The sequence below is a fragment of the Tribolium castaneum genome, chromosome 4 (assembly GCF_031307605.1).
Source record: "Tribolium castaneum strain GA2 chromosome 4, icTriCast1.1, whole genome shotgun sequence".
In the NCBI taxonomy this organism is placed as follows: Eukaryota; Metazoa; Arthropoda; class Insecta; order Coleoptera; family Tenebrionidae; genus Tribolium; species Tribolium castaneum.
Genome location: NC_087397.1, coordinates 21937388 through 21953736, shown reverse-complemented (window position 1 = coordinate 21953736; position 16349 = coordinate 21937388). Strand labels below are relative to the sequence as shown.

Genomic DNA, 16349 nt, shown 5'->3' with positions numbered 1-16349 from the left:
CTTCCAACTAATAAACTAGAGGTTGAAGCCATTATAAAAAGTGTATCAAAAAAGAAAGCTTCTGGATCTGATAATGTTCCCTGTAATATTTTGGCAGATGTTAATCAAAACATTTCTGAGATTTTGGCAAATTCTTTTAATAACTCTTTTAGTTCAGGCGTATTTTCGCAATCTTTAAAGGAAGCTATTGTGGTTCCTGTTTATAAAGGTAAAGGATCCAGAGCAGATATCAACAACTACCGTCCTATATCTCTTTTACCAGCGTTTTCTAAGGTGTTTGAAAGGTTATTGTACAATCGTCTTTACAACTATCTCGTATCCAACAACTTTCTCTCCAATTGTCATCATGGGTTTCTTAAAGATCGTTCTACAAATTCTGCAATTTTTGAAACATTAAATTATATTGTAAACTGTTTAGATCGTGGGGAATCAGTCATCGGTATTTATTTTGACCTTACTAAAGCATTTGACACACTTGATCATGAAATATTATTAACCAAGTTGTTCAATATTGGTGTCAGAGGCATTGCATTAGAACTTTTCCGATCTTATTTATCCGACAGGTCTCAAAGAGTTCGTTTCACTTATAACAGTAATGGCGCTATCTTGAATGTGTTGTCCGAGCCAATAACCATCTCAAAAGGTGTTCCTCAAGGATCCATATTGGGGCCGCTGCTATTCATTCTTTATGTAAACAATCTTAAAGAATCTTTAAATAAATACTCACCCTGTCAATTTGCTGATGATACATCTTGTATAGCAATAGGTAAAGACCTACACACTACTTCTGCGGAAGCTTCGGACGCAATTTCGAAAATGTATAAATACTGTGAGGCTCAGTTTTTAGAATTAAATATGAACAAAACTGTTGTGGTACAATATAGAAATGGCCCAATGTCATCCAGTATCTATATTAAGCTTGGTACAAAATCTGTTCCGTTGGCCGATGAAGTAAAGTTTTTAGGCTTATACATCGATAAAGCTTTAAAATTTAACGCACATAGTAATTATGTATGTCGCAAACTAGCCAAATATTCATAAATTATTCGTAACTTGCGCACTAGTGTAAGTATAGATACTTTAAAAATGTTTTATTTTGCGTATGTACACTCTACTCTCTCGTATGGATTAATATTTTGAGGCTCTTCTACCAGTTCAAAAGAAGCCTTTGTGTTGCAAAAAAGAATCATACGATGCATGCTTTTCAAAAAACCACATGAGAGTTGTAAGCCCTTTTTTAAATCACTTGGAATTCTACCTCTAACATCAATGTATATCTACAGTCTCGCAGTATTTGTGAAAGAGAATGAGCATCTCTTTGAAAAAAATAAAGACAAATATGATGTAAGTTTCAATAAAGTTACAAGGTTCTGTAAAGACATCCGAATTCCAGAACATAACTCCTCTTTTTTTAAAAATGGTGTTTATTATAAGTCTGTTCAGATTTTCAGAAATTTGCCGCAGGACATTCGTTTGCTAAATTCGATGACACAATTTAAATCTAAGTTAAAATCATATTTATTAGAGCATTGTTATTATAAACTTGATGATTTTGTTAACTAACAAAGTTAACATGCTCGATATGACGGTGCCGATATCTCGGAAGAGATCAATGGCTGTACGAATTATTATTATTATTATTATTATTATTATTATTATAACATCGCTTAATGATACTTCTATTTCTATCCAAACGGCTAGCAATTTCTCTAACTGAAAAGCCTCTTTCAAAACTGCTTAAATTGTGAATAATTTTGGTTTTGTCGTAAACGAATTGGAAGGACAGCACTTGCTGGCAAAAGAACTTAAATGTTAAAAACTCCCTTACCACTTGATTAAAATCGTTCAAACTTTAATCATTTATTACTCGCTACTAGTCGACCATTTGTGCCAAGTTTCGCCAAAAAATTCAAATTCCTTCTTGGTGTTGCAATTGTTATGACACTGAGTATATTTTACTTAATCGATTCGTTTTGTCATTTTCTAACTTGCTAAACTATTCCCTAACACGCTATGACAATGACTTAGTTGTGTGTTTTTTCTCTGCAGGCTTCATGAAGGTATACATATGACTGAGAAGCTCGTCGATAGTTACACTTTGCCACCAGTAGGAAAACAGGTTAGTAGCTATGTAGAAGTGATTTGGTCGACTTTTACACAAGTGGGATGTGCACGCGTCTACACACCAGATCCGAAGAAAATTAAATATTTAAGGGAGTTTTACTATGGTTTTATCTGTACTTATGCAAGTACACTTCCTCAAGATATGGTAAAGGAGGTTAAATGTAGACATTGCCAGGTTTATAAGAAAGGAACACCTTGCTCAGAATGTCCCGAGAATTTCAAGTGCAACGAAAAGTACACTTCGTTGTGTGGAGAAATCCCTCCTGTTCCAACTGATCTACCGTATGATATTGATAACAAATATCCAAAACCAAAAAAAAGCAGTATGGCAAAGAAGACTTTTCAAATGAAGATACTTATATTTGTGACTATTTGTTCTTCGTTTTTGTTGTACTTGAACCACTGAGAATTGTTAATTCTAGTCAAAGCTAATAAATAAAAAAATTACACAAAACGGTGGGTCTTTAACATGCTTGGTGAAAATGTACAGGGTGCGGAATTATGGATGTCTGAATAGGGGATCTGCGAAACTAAAAAGTTTAGTGAAAAACATTCTCGGGTCTGTTTTTTGAGAAAATAATTTTGGTCAAAACCACATCCCGCTATCGTCTTTTGTTTAGGACTTATAAACAAAAGTGTGCATTTTACATTTTGCCGGCCCCGTTTGAAAATCAATGTACTAATTTATAATTGTAATTGTACTAGATCTATTTTTTGCAGTTTGAGTCAAAATTGCTTAAAAATTGTTGGGTTTGGCCTTCAAAACCCTTTTTTTACAAAATTTTGTTAGAATAGAACGGTACTAAATTAACAAACAATTATTTATTTCACTTTATTTTTAAGCGTTTTAGTATGTATTGTTCAGCCAGAAATAATCAAAAATGCAATTATTTTGCTAAATTTAATCAAAAATGATGTCGAAAATGATGTTATTTTTGCTTTCTTGGACCGCTTAAGCAAGATTTTGTTAAAACAGAACGAAAAGTTAAATGAGTTAAAAATTTGTTTAAATAAGAACGTGACTGTTTTTGAGGAATATTGTTCGAACTAAGCAACGCAATAGGAATAGTGTTTTTTTTTCACTTTAGAGGTAAAGCAAAACCAAGATAAAAACACGTCATGAATTTAGTAATCAGTTTTTCTGACTAATTGAACACTAGATTTTGCACTTAACTTCGGTAAGAAATTTCAAATTTTCAATGTTGTAGTGTGGACAAGTGCAACTTTTCCTAAATTAATTGAAAAATAAATGTTGGGAAGTTACAGAATTCCTCACCGAATTTTACAAAATGTTTTGCTATCTCAAGCGTCTTATGTCGATTTACAGAAAGGCAGTTATTTCCCAAAATTTCTTAAAAATCAGCCAAAAAAATTACTAAATCGGATCGAAAAGTAAACTATTTACATTTTTGGCCTTTAACCTATTTTCATTCGAGAATGCAGTTGTTTAGGATTTTACAAAAAAACTATCAGAAAATTGTTAAAATTATTTAAAAGTTAAGCAATTATTTCGACCGTTTATCAAGATAAAAACGCAAAATTTCAGTAAATTATTGAATCGAAAATGATATGAGTTTAGCATTTTTGCGTTATATGTATTAGCACGTTTTTTATTCAAAATATAATGATTTAAAATTAAGTTTGGATAGAAAATTATGTTATTTTTGCCATTTTCGCGTGCTTGAAAATGTTTTCAAGCTTGAAGCTTAAGTTTTCGCAAAAGTTTGAAAATTCGCAGAACTGAATCAAAAATGACATTACTTCGCGCCGATTTATATGTATTTTGTAAGTTTTTTTTTATGTAAAAATTTTATTTTTGCAAAATTGCCATAAAAATTAGACCAAAAAATTGCCTAATTAGGTCCAAAGTATTGTTAGTTTTATGATTATAAAAGCGATATTCAAGGTTCAGATTATTGTACAAAATTTCCTCAAAAATGTCATTAATATAGAACGAAAATTTATGTATTTAAAAGCTTTTATTTAACTTGCTTTGTTGTCTGTCTGTCTGTTTCATATCTTTAAAGCAAAATTTGAAAGGGTTTCCGTTGTCCCAATAAATTGAAATTTTGCATACTTACTTAATCTGCGTGACAATGCAATCATATATGTGGTTAATTACCCCCTAAAGGAGTTAAATGGGGTTTTGAAGTTTTAGGTTATGTTCACAAATGGGTTTTTGATGTAATTTATACCAACATTAACGGTATCATTACGTCATTTTCATTACGTTTTGTTATAAACAAATGTCGGTATTTTTTTTAAATTCATTTATCTTGGATGATAGAGTGAGTATAGACACAGATCAGAGCTTCTTTTAATGCTAACAGCTGTATTCTATCACATACCACTAAACAAGTTTGCACAAATCAGCAAAATAATTCGGCGAAACTAAATCTCAGAGAAAAAGACCATTAGAATAAGTAACGACTAAAAAACAATAAAAAAAATGTTTTTTAGAAAAAAACTTTTATTTAAAAGATGCAGTAAATAGTAAAAAATAGTATTTTTTTATTTGCTTACAAATTGGGATTAAAAAATTTATAAAAGCTTTGGGAACGGTCATAAATCATAACAATACGGCATTACAAAATTGCTTCCTTAAATTGAGCAATGTTCCCAAAGCTTTTATAAATTTTAAAATTGTAGTTTGTAAGCAAAAATATTCTCTTCTGATATAAAAACCTAATTTTTTTATTTTTAGTACATCTTTTAAATAAAAGCTTTTTTCTAAAAAAAACGTTTTTGTTTAATTTTTTATTTTGAAGTTTTAGAATTTAGAATAAAAACTGTTCTTTTGATAAAGAGAAATCAGTAAAGTAGGTCAAAATATATTTTTTCTCAACTTTTTAGCCCGTCTTCGAATCAAAAAAGTCAAAACGAATTTTTGAGAAAATATCTATGTCGCCTCCCCCTGGCTTGCCGCCTGGGTGCGGGACACCCCTGGCACCTTGGCTGTCGAACACCCGAGAACTTTAAGCGTTTTCGCATCAGTGTTATTCATTTTTATTGTTGGAGCATTTAAAACACGTTGCTCCCGGAAACCTGTTTTAAAATAGTGTTAACAACAACAAAAAAATAGAAGAGCCCAATGTGGTCTCTTATGACGCATCAATTTAGGCGTACAAAAAATATCATGTTTTCAGACAAATTTTTGATAAAAAAATTTGAAATATCAATATCCAACATCGTTATGAGCAAATTCTACTGTATTAGCCTGTTGTATGTTGTGCAGTTAATCACTACAAAAAATTGTTCAATATGATAAATATACTCAAAAACTTGTCAGCTGTTTGTTTCTCTGCTAGAAAATTAAATGCTCAGTCATTAACTCATTATTTATGTGCTTAAATACAGTACTTTTGAAATTAGTTCTTCAAGATATGCAACCAAAAATATGAGTTAAACAGATGATTGGAATGACCTTTCTGAGTTGAAACGATTGTAAACAAACTTCTTGATAACCTTAAGTGTGCTTTAACTATCAAAAACGCGTCTCAATTATACAAAGAAAGAAAATGGTTCGTGCTTGGTACATGGATACGGATCCTTCGGACCAAAGAACAGAACACCAGAGAAATCCTCCAAAATTTTTAACCCTAGACGAATTGTACAAAGTTTCAGGAGTGGAATATTTCAAGGTTAGTAAGTATGTGTGTGTATTATTTTTAATAATCATCACCAAAATTAAATAATTGCAGCTAAATATTAATTCATATGCGACTGATGGCGTTTTGGACAAAATCAAAAAAGAACGAGGTTATACGTACGAGGATGAAATGACATGTTCTAAAGAATGTTTAGCTAATTACGACCAAATGCTGAAAAAATTCTTTCAAGAACACTTGCACACAGATGAAGAAATTCGATTTGTTTTGGATGGGTCTGGATATTTTGATGTTAGGGATAAGAATGATGAGTGGATTAGGATTGAGGTGGTTGCAGGCGATATGATTATTATTCCTAGTGGTATTTACCATCGTTTCACTTTGGATACAAAAGTGAGGGAACAGGACAGAACAAATGGATCTCTAATTATTTCATTTGTAGGATTATATCAAAGCTAAGAGGTTTTTTGTTGGAGAGCCAGTTTGGCTGCCACATAATCGACCTGCAGATGATATGGAATGCAGGAAGGAATATTTAAAGAGATTACAAAGTGGTGAATTCAAGTCTGGTTAAATTTACAATTTTTTTCTATAATTAAGGAAAGCTGCGATTATAAATCAGTTCAATAAATATTTCTAAACTTTAACTCAACTAATTACTACTACTAGCAAGACCAACATAAAATTATAGATACAAATAGGGGTTCCAGTTTAAAATAACCCTAATAAAAAGTTTCAAAGATTTAAAAAGTTTGGAACTAAATTGTGACCGCCTGTAGAAATTCAAATCAATTTAATAAGTCTGTTAGTCCTTATTCAAGACTACGGATACCCAGGATATGAAACTACGTACAAATAAAACCTCCCCGCTTTCGATAGTTCCGTTAATGTCGCCAGAGGCGTCGCCAGAGGCGCAGTTGTTCTATTACCACCAAAGCCAGTAGATATACCATAGAGATAGATATACAGCGTGCTCAAAAACTGGCGCACCAACTCAATGGTGTGTGATAGAGAACTGGTTACATACAAAGGTAAAAATAGTAAAAAAATTCTTTGTATTAAATTTATTGATAAATAACGAATTTTAAATAAACGATATGTGGCAACGTTGTCTAACAGTCATGATGGCAATAAAATTTGAGCAACAATAAAAATAAATAATTTTTGAATCGGTTTCCTAGGAAATAATTCCCAGTGTTGCCACATCTGCACATTGCGAGTTTTTGGATGAATTTTAATTTTTTTAAATTAAAAAAACTGCTAAAATCTGATAGTAAATTTTAAAATAATCATTCATCGTTTTGTTACGGAACGAATACCTGGTATGAAACATGAAAATATAAAAAAATAATGAAAACTAAAGAAGTTGACACAATAAATTTGTAGCTTCAGTTTTTTTAAAATATAACTTTAGGAATTTTTTCAACATTTTTCCCTTAATCTGCACTTGCTTCTCAATAACGTACCACTGAGTTGGTGCGCCAGTTTTTGAGCACCCTGTATAGATATATAGAGACATGGTTGCACCGTAACTTTTAGCCAACCAACAGACGGCGCGCGAATACATCACGAGATTACACTTTTGAATTTCACATGTATTTATATGAATGTTTGTGTGAAAAAATGAAAACTGTAATATTACGCCGTTGTATATACAAGGCTATTCAAAAGATATTGTGCCACACTTTAGGGAGGTTCTTGAGTGAGAAAACGTTTGTACATCAACTTCTAGTTGAAAATATGCCGTTTCTCCCCTGAAGCGAGTTTGCTCCAAATACGTATTGCTACCTTGTTCATATTAAAAGACTTCGATATTTATTAGCTAAAATATAACTTATGGAGAGTTTTATAATTTGGGGTAATTTTATTTTTGGTCCTAGTACCTAGTAGCCTTTGATTTTAAGCCAATTTAATTTAAATAAAGAACATAAAGATTGGTCTTGGAAGGCGAGAGTCTAAAACTAGCATAATCTTCGTTTTAGGTTACATCATCCCCTTAATTAGAACTTTAAATTGTACCCCTCACGTTTTAAAACCACCCCTAACTCAAAAACAAATCTACAATTATGTGTTTTATCTACAATTAGATTAGTTTTTCACCTCTTTCTAATATTTTTTTTCTTTCTAATAATGATTCAAAATGTAGGAGGCGCTATTTAAAATGTTAAAGGAGTGGCTAGCGACTAGGGGATGAAGCCTAAACATAAACATATGTAATGTTGGTTTTGACATATATCTTTGCAAGTCGAATTGAAGTAATGTTTGTTCAAAATCAAATGGGCTTAAAATTAAATGCTCCCAATGACTAAAAATTTCAAAATCCACCCCCAACCCAAAAACAAATCAACATTTTTTACGGTTAGACAAGCTTTTTTTCTTTCTTTTCCACAAATTGAGTGTCATTTAAAATTTTAAAATAGGGGTGACTAGCGTCTAGGGAATTGGGGGGTGTTTTTAAGGGTTGAATCAAAAAGGCTATCAAATGATAGCCATTATTAAGTTGTTTATGTGGGTTGAATTTCAAGTCTGTCGGATTACTTTAAAGCCCTGGTCTGCAAATTATTATTGGTTCTGCAAAATTGAAATTCCCCTCCTAGTGGTGTTCCTGTTTTTTTTTCACTGCACTGTTATCAAGCTAAACAACACTATTAACTAAAAAAGTCATCATCACTGGGTTAAAATCCTTATGTTTTATTAAAAACCAAAAAACACGATGTAAACAACACGTTTGTAATCTTGTGACGTATCAACGTGGCGGTTCTCCCACTCCTCCAGAGTTACGGCGCAACCATGTCTCTACTAACCAAGGACCTTGACAGGGCAACAATAACGAATATACACTTTAGAGATGGCTCCACCATCAAAATTTAAAAACGTACGTCAAAAATGTCACGATTATCTCACGTTTAAAAAATTGGTGAATCAGAACAATAAATAAACGCATCGTAGATTACAAATTAATAACGTATTAACTTTATTAGTAACTGAAGACGGGAGCTGGGCTGGACCACCTGTAGTTAAAATAGTGTAGTCTAAAAATAACTGAAATAAAATTCTAGTAAATGATTCGATTTTCGTTATATTTATGTATAATGCAATGTACATAAATTAACACTATTATTAGATCAAATACGAATAATGACAATCATTCCCGGAGCGTAAGCACAACTCCGTATAGTTAATAACAATATAATAAGCACAGTAGTTATATTTAGATTTAAAATAAATAACAAGTAAGTAAAAATATATTACAAATTTATGTTGTATAAAAGATAGTAAAAGTAATAAAAACTTAAAAATATCTTTATATCGCATCTGTATAATATATACAGAGTAATAGTAAGTAGGTACAACTAATGACTGCAGTTTGTAATTTTTTACGGATATACGGATACCTATTAGAAAAACGGAAATAACTGTCACTCATTTAATCGGATTCGCTAATCAAGATGTGAAATAGCTGAGTACAAGTCGGATACAAACCATCCACATCCAGAAGCTTTACGAGGACACCGGTAGTTTTTTTTGTACTAGCTAATCAGCAAATTAACAAACAGTGTCTACAAGCTCAACAGATGGCAGCACCGAGTGCAGGCACGCATGGGATAATACTGACTGTCGCTGCCACATTCAACAATATACTCGCTGGTAGTAATCCAACAGATAAACAACAACTTCAATGTACAATTAATAATACTATAAGTTATTTACGATACAGATTAGTTCATTAAAGCTCTTATGTCATTTTCATACACAAGTCATTCTTTCTTTTCTTTCTTCATTTTTTGTACAAATGTGATCTTTGCAGCGAATATTAATTTATTTAATTATCGACGACGAGAAGGGAGGTAGCACGGGCTGCGTATGACTGCGAGCAGCGGAACACTACATGGTCTGTTCTGTTGTTGTTGTTGTTGCTGTTGTTTAACGGACTACTTCAGGGGGGCCATATCAGGACCGGACTAGATCGTCGACTCGTCGCTCTGTCGCAACGCGGATTAGATTTATGAATTCTACTTCTAACGTTTGCCTTGCCTGAAACATAACACAATAATTAAATCATTTACAATAACATCTAAAACAATTCAATTTATTGAGAAACATTTGCATATTGCCAATGTTTTTTTTTATTCATGGCCTCCTTGCTGTATTGAGACAACTTCGTTGTTCAGGCCTGGCGCATCGATAAGCTTCAGCGGTTTTTTCGAAACCATAGATGGCGCCCTATTTAGCGCACTGATGTTTATCTGACAAATAGCATTTGTGAGGTTAAAACCGAAAAAAAAATGAATTTAACAAGTACAATCAGCAGAAGAGAAGGTGAGAAAGAACCCACAATGTAATTGATAAATTCTAAATACAAAAACTCAAAAAAAAGTAGTAGATTTTTTTCGGGAGTTTGGTGATCTACGAGCGGTGCGTGAGAGTGAGCAGACAGGGACTTTGGAACGGACGGTCCAGAGACACTCCAGCAGAGAGTAACGCAGCAGAGGAACGCTGAATCGAGCTTTTTTAAAATATTTCATTTGAAAAAACGACTTTCTTTGTACATTTTACTAAAATCAAATTAACAACAGCAGGTTTTGAAAATACGTGTGTGCAAAATAGTTTCATTTGCGTAAACAATGTATTACAAATATCTGCTGGTTAAAAGGTTACAAACACCTTTCAGAAAACTTAAGACATGTCTTAAAAATCACAGATTTGTAACGCATTCAACCTAAACCACTGGTAAAACCATAGAGTATGCAATGAAAGGTACTTTGAAACATCGTTTTCTCAGCCTCTGTGTCTACGTACTAGTGCCGTAGGTTATGCTTAAAATACTTATAAACGATGACGAACCACCAATTCACCCTGAAATAATTTATGAATCTGAAATCTAAAAATAAAAAATCCTAATGATCGTAAAATGATTTCCTGCAAGAGCTACACTCTCCAAACGTTCATTCAGGGCATAACTTTAGAATTATCCTCACATATTTCACGAATGCACACTTACATCTTTCGAATTTATTAGTCTTTAACCTCAAAAATGGTATTTGTCAAATAAACGTCAGTCCGCTAAATGCAGCGCCAGTGGGGAATCAGCCGAACTTAACGATGCGCAACGAAGTTGTCTCAATACATCAAGGAGGCCATGGTTATTACTATTATTAGAATTCTTAGATCTTCTGTATCATATGGTGAAGAAATTATTTCGCTGATCATTAAGTGTATTATCCTCTGTTCAGTTTTAAAAAGTCCATATCAAATTGTCAATCCATTGCAAACAGTTCCACAGAAATGCGTATCTTCAGCAAAATAAAAACGTCAGTGTATATCAAAGAAACTATAAGACACTTAATGACCGTGCACAACGCATTTACTGGCCAGAGGGGCAGTACGTTGCCCGAGGTTAAAGGGGAACACGTTTTAGTGTGTTTCTAAGCCGTCAGATGGCGCGGAATTTATTTTTCTATTATCTTTTTATCCATTCACTTTTTTCGGAAACGAAAAAAGTTTTGAGCATAGAATCGTATAGTCGATGTTTTTATAATCAACTGTCTAAAAGCCGTCAGGATGACATTTTCATAAATAGTAATTTTTTTGAATTAAGGTTGGTGTAATTTTTTACCCGGAAAATTCAATTTCCAAATTTTTCAAGTTGTCTTCAGTTTAAAACACGTACAACAACACATCTAGTTATTTTAGAACACCTTTACACTAATGAATTAATTACACTAATGAATACAGAATAGTCAGTTTCAAAAGTGGTTGGACATGAACTTTTAGGGTGATATAGTCTGGTCTTTAACACAATTTTGACACTGACAGTTGATTATTTAAAAAAATGAACTATAGGTAATTTTTTGACACATTTAAAAAAAAAAAAACCAAGGTAGGGCAACAAATTTCTGTTTCTTGCTGGGAGTGTATTCTTCTATTTCGAGGGGTTCATTTTAAAGTGAGATATTCCAATTCTCGCACAAATAATAATTTTTGTATTCTTGAAATTCGTATGCGACAAATTTCTTTCAAAATTTATACGACTTCATGTGGGTTGCACAAGTTGTAACCGAGTTTATAAGTCGCATGAGAATTAATAGATGGTGCTTTTAGATAATTATCATGTTAGACAATGAGTGGATTTAAATTAATAAAACTAAAATTTGAAAAATTGTAAATGGTGAAGAAATATTTGATTCAACTTGAAGGAGCATCTAAGTTTCATTTGGGGCGAAATCCATTTACACCGATTTACACATATAAGCGATAAAATTTTCAAAAAACATTTTCGTTTAGCAGAATATGTAGTATATACAGCGTGTTATGGAATGGTTTAGCAGATATTGGCAAAAGCAAATCGATTAAGAAAAATTTATCTAAATCAAACATATATAGTTCTCCCAAAAAATCGTTCTAAAATTGTCCAAAAAAAAGTCCAAAATTTTGAGAACCGCTGAACTAGAATTATAAAAATTAGCGTAAATTTTAATATTATTGCCAAAACAGCAGAGGTAAATTAACTTGTTGGTCCACTACATTATTCTTGATTCAATTTGTGTTTTGTTATTAAATGTTACAAAAAAACATTTTTTTACCAGGACCGGGATTCGAACCTCCCACACAAATAAACAGGTTAGCTTGAATTTTGAAAAATTCTCAAAACGCCCATCATCTCCATTTTGTTTAATAAAAAAATTAACTGCTAATAAACTACCATAAGCCACACAGTGGCCCTCAACAGATGGATTAACAAAAATTTCTGAAGAAAGTACGCACTATATGATATAAAGGTTTTTAATTCCTCTGATCGTGACAAATTCACATACGAAATATTGCTAGGCCATTCCCTAACACCCTGTATAATAGTAGGTATTGGCGAACCTAGTTCGCTCTTCAGCAATGAACATACTCATTCTTTAGTGCTCATTGGTACTCATTAAAGTCAATATCTAACAAACTATATAGGTAATTTTTAGGTTTTAATTGCATCCATTTTTTTCGTCCAGGATTTTATTAACCTGTTGGTAGTAATGTTTGTAACACAAATCACAATATCGAGAGCAATAGCCAAAGTAACACTGGCTTTAAATCAACCCCAAACTTTTAACGAAGGGGTTAAGTTTCCTAAGTTTTAATTTTAATAGCCTTAACATAGGTGAAAATTTAATTTTCCTTTTTTATTTGGAATATTTGGATGTTTAGTCTTCTCATTGACTATGAACATGTTTTATAATTTTCGGACAAAGAAATGGACTTTTCCGTCTTTTCAAATTTTTTTAAATTTTTTATTTACTATTGTTTTACATGTTAACTTGATTTAGATTAAATTTTAATACAACATTTTATAAAGCGCGCCATAACACGAACTGTCATGTTGCCAAAAGAAAGAAAAAAGATGAACTTTACGAGTTAAGTAAAAGACAAAAGTGCTCTTTTAGTTCAGCTGTTGTTAAGCAAGATCTTCAGCCATCACTTCACTTTACTTTTTTTATTGCTAGTTTTTTGCCTTTTTGGAGTGTTTCACAGGGAAAACTAGTATATTTTGGGCTTCAATAAATTTATCACCAATTTCTTTCCCTTGTTCTTCAATTCTATCTTCATTTTCAAAATAAAACGTCGTTCCGGACTCATAAGACAAAATCACGGCAACATTAATACAAAAATTGCAATGTTGCCACTTAGACTATGCGAAAATCACTTAATTCGTATACGAAAATTGCTTTTAGTACAATATTCAGGAATGCAAATTATTTGAAGTGTGCGACAATACCCATTCAAAATATTACGCATGCGATATAATTAATCGAAATTGAAGAATACACACCCTGATCACATACAGCGTGGAATTTTTAACTGGAATAAAATTCATAACTTGGACATAGCCATCTTTCGTAAAAAATTCTGAAATAGGTCGATTGTTTATTTTCTTTGTAAATCATTTGGTGCACGCGGTTTTTGTTTATCTGTTTTCAAAAATGCACAGCCACCTCAAACTTTTGTTTTCAAATGTAACGGGATGTCTAATGTCACCTCATGTGAAAGAGCACTTTGCAAGAAATACAACTATTTGCTTTCTGAATATTTTCAAAGCCTACCCAAATTAAAAATGAAAACCAATTTTTATAAGTTGAAATTAGGCAAATCATACTAGAAATGTTGCAAAATGTTAGAAATTCATGCCACTCTCGTTATGTTATTTCCCAGGAGAGGAACAGTGCCCATTTTGAACAAATATTGCATTAAATAATGTTATAAAATTGGTTTTTATTTTTTATCAAGTAGGCTTTGAAAAAATTCAAAAAACAAATGGGCGTTGTAATGCTTGAGAAAAAAACTCATACAAGGTGTTATTTGACACACCATCACATTTGAAAAAATAGTTAGAGGTGGCTGTGCTTTTCTGACAACAGATAAACAAAAACCAAATAGTAGGCAAGAAAAAATAAAAATTAACCTGTTTCGGGACTTTTTACCAAATGAAATTTTTAATTTTATTAGTTAAAAAATTCCATGGGAAACTTATTAAAATGCGAATTTTGTAAAATCTTTTGTCCTGCCTTAATTATCTTACGGATGGACAGTGAGGAAGGCACTGTTTGGAAGCAACTGTGTGCATATTAGCCACCAGCAAGATATTTTCAGTGATATAGAAAAAAAACAATATCAAGTAATTAACAAAAAAATTGTGGTCTTTTTGGATTTGGATTTTGATTTAGAAAAAGTTCAAGTTCAATTCAAAACATAATATGTGATCCTGATAAGAAAATCGTGAGACTTGATTGAGGCAAAAATAAATATTGGCAATACTGAGTTAAAATTAATAGATAAATAACGACAGATCTAATAATCAACAACTATTTTACATTTTTATCAATGCTACCAAATGTTTACCAAAATAATGTGGTAAAATACTTTCAGAAATCGGTAAGTAAATTGACTAGTAATAGTATTAATTAAGTAATATTAATAATATTACTTTTTCACTTTTGCTGTACCGACCGCTATCGCAAGCATAAAATGTTGATCTTATTTCTTATTTTTGTAAACAAAACCAAGAATTTTTAATTCCCACTGTCTAATTTTAATATTGTTATAAGTCTATTTTAATAATTAAAATCTGTATTTTAATTTTTCAATTGAATTTTTTTCATACTCAAGATTTTTTTGTCCCGTCCATCATGTGTAAACAAAAAGTAAATTAATCAGAAGCTGTTGGGCATTGCATGAACTTTTAGTTTCAAAAGTTTTACCAGGTTCCTCCTTTTACTTTCAAAATAGTTGTTGGAATTAGTGCCTTTTTAATTAACAGAATTTTAACATGAATGTTCAACGATAAAAATGTGAAGTCTTTTTTGTATCCCGTCCGTCATTTTTTTTTCTGTTCGAATTTCAGATTTAAAAACCGTGCAAACAATTTGACTGGTACAAAGTTTCTATAAAGATACTGTTCGTAAAAACTGAAAATAAAATCTGAAAATTTGTGCCGTGTCCCGTCCGTTAAAATGGAATTGCTGAATTATTATAAAAATGATAAAACTTACTTGTGTATTTTGAGTTGGAATTTGCAACGTGAGAGCCATACTGTTCGCATCAAAACTCTCATCCAATGCAATTAAAGCACCATGGACACCTGATTCTAATAAATTATTTGCATATTCCTAAAAAAAAAACAAAAATAATTAAAAACTAGTTATTAATAATACGAGTGCGAAAATACAAGTTTAAACTTCGAGGGCTGTCTTTATGCAACGAGCGTATGCGAGTTGCATACCTAGACACTCGACAACTTTAAGCGTTTTCGTATGTTATTAAAAAAATTGTTGGAACATTTTAATGTAAAACTCGTTACTATGGGAAGAGTGTTTTAAAACAGTGGTTATTAGAGTTCCTATATTGGGAGAGTTGGGACACTGAATGTCAATTTTCGAAATTTTGTTTTATAATACGTCCGCTGGAATGTGTAAAAAAACAAATTGGGATAGAAATCAGTGGTGTTACACTTCAAATTTGGCGAAAAGTCAAATAAATTTGTTAAAAAATGTTTTCGTTTTTCGTCGACTAACTGCGTTTAGAAATGGTCGTCCTCAATTCACTGTTTTTTTATATGAACTCCAAATTTTAAAAGAGATTTCTTTGTAAGTACAAAAATTTTACGTCTAAATTCTTCATCATAAACATTTTTTCCTTAACTTTAAGAAATGGTAATCAGCGATGAAAGAGAGAGAAACTGAACCTTTCCTGTCAAGTTTTACGTTTATTATTTACAAGCATTTGGAAAAGTGGATTATCTAAATAATGTTATGAAGAAAATCTATGAGGTTTTGGGAATTTGTCTATGCATTTACAAAATACGTAGGTACTTGAACCCAAAATTGGATCTAATTTTTAGGAAAGCTGAACCTGTCGCTGTTTGGCCGCCTTTAACATCTACATGAATTTTAGATTCTGTTTTAAATTATAAAGTTATTGGAATTCACGATTTTGTTACGTTTTTCACACGAGAAGACATTCAATATAATTTTTTAGAAAATCTAAAAAGACGACGGGAAATATGAAGGGTTCATGATGACCAATTTTTGGGACGAGATGTATAACTAAAAATTGTGACTGAAAGAAAAGCATTTTTAG

At 31.8% G+C, this 16349-nt stretch overlaps 2 protein-coding genes and 1 long non-coding RNA gene across 20 annotated transcripts in view; 1 reads left to right on the top strand and 2 right to left on the bottom strand.

The window, feature by feature from the left end:
* Window positions 1–427: 427 nt before the first annotated feature.
* LOC135265974 (uncharacterized) lies at window positions 428–1643 on the bottom strand. The gene is made up of 2 exons (XR_010333885.1): window positions 728–1643; window positions 428–675 (listed from the first exon to the last, which is right to left on the bottom strand). It is a non-coding gene; the product is annotated as an uncharacterized LOC135265974 (long non-coding RNA).
* A 3893-nt stretch (window positions 1644–5536) lies between these two features.
* Window positions 5537–6379, top strand: Adi1 (Acireductone dioxygenase 1). The gene is made up of 3 exons (XM_965184.5): window positions 5537–5765; window positions 5826–6125; window positions 6175–6379. The coding sequence occupies exons 1-3, from the start codon at window positions 5643–5645 to the stop codon at window positions 6304–6306; spliced, it is 555 nt and encodes a 184-aa protein (XP_970277.2). The 5' UTR covers window positions 5537–5642; the 3' UTR covers window positions 6307–6379.
* A 2414-nt stretch (window positions 6380–8793) lies between these two features.
* Liprin-alpha overlaps window positions 8794–16349 on the bottom strand; it is a 174024-nt gene continuing 166468 nt past the window's right edge. For all 18 annotated transcript variants that reach the window (XM_015981774.2, XM_015981782.2, XM_015981780.2 and 15 more), the window contains 2 exons: window positions 15263–15379; window positions 8794–9767 (listed from right to left, as the gene is read on the bottom strand). In XM_015981774.2, the coding sequence (XP_015837260.1) occupies window positions 9684–9767; window positions 15263–15379 (201 nt within the window). In that variant the 3' untranslated portion in view covers window positions 8794–9683. The remainder of the gene's footprint in view (window positions 9768–15262; window positions 15380–16349) is intronic.

Coding starts and splice junctions, on each gene's coding strand:
- Adi1 (XM_965184.5), top strand. CDS start 5,643: ATGGTTCGTGCTTGGTACATGGATACGGATCCTTCGGACCAAAGAACA. Junction 5,766..5,825: donor CAGGAGTGGAATATTTCAAG/GTTAGTAAGTAT, acceptor AAATAATTGCAG/CTAAATATTAATTCATATGC. Junction 6,126..6,174: donor GTTTCACTTTGGATACAAAA/GTGAGGGAACAG, acceptor TTTCATTTGTAG/GATTATATCAAAGCTAAGAG.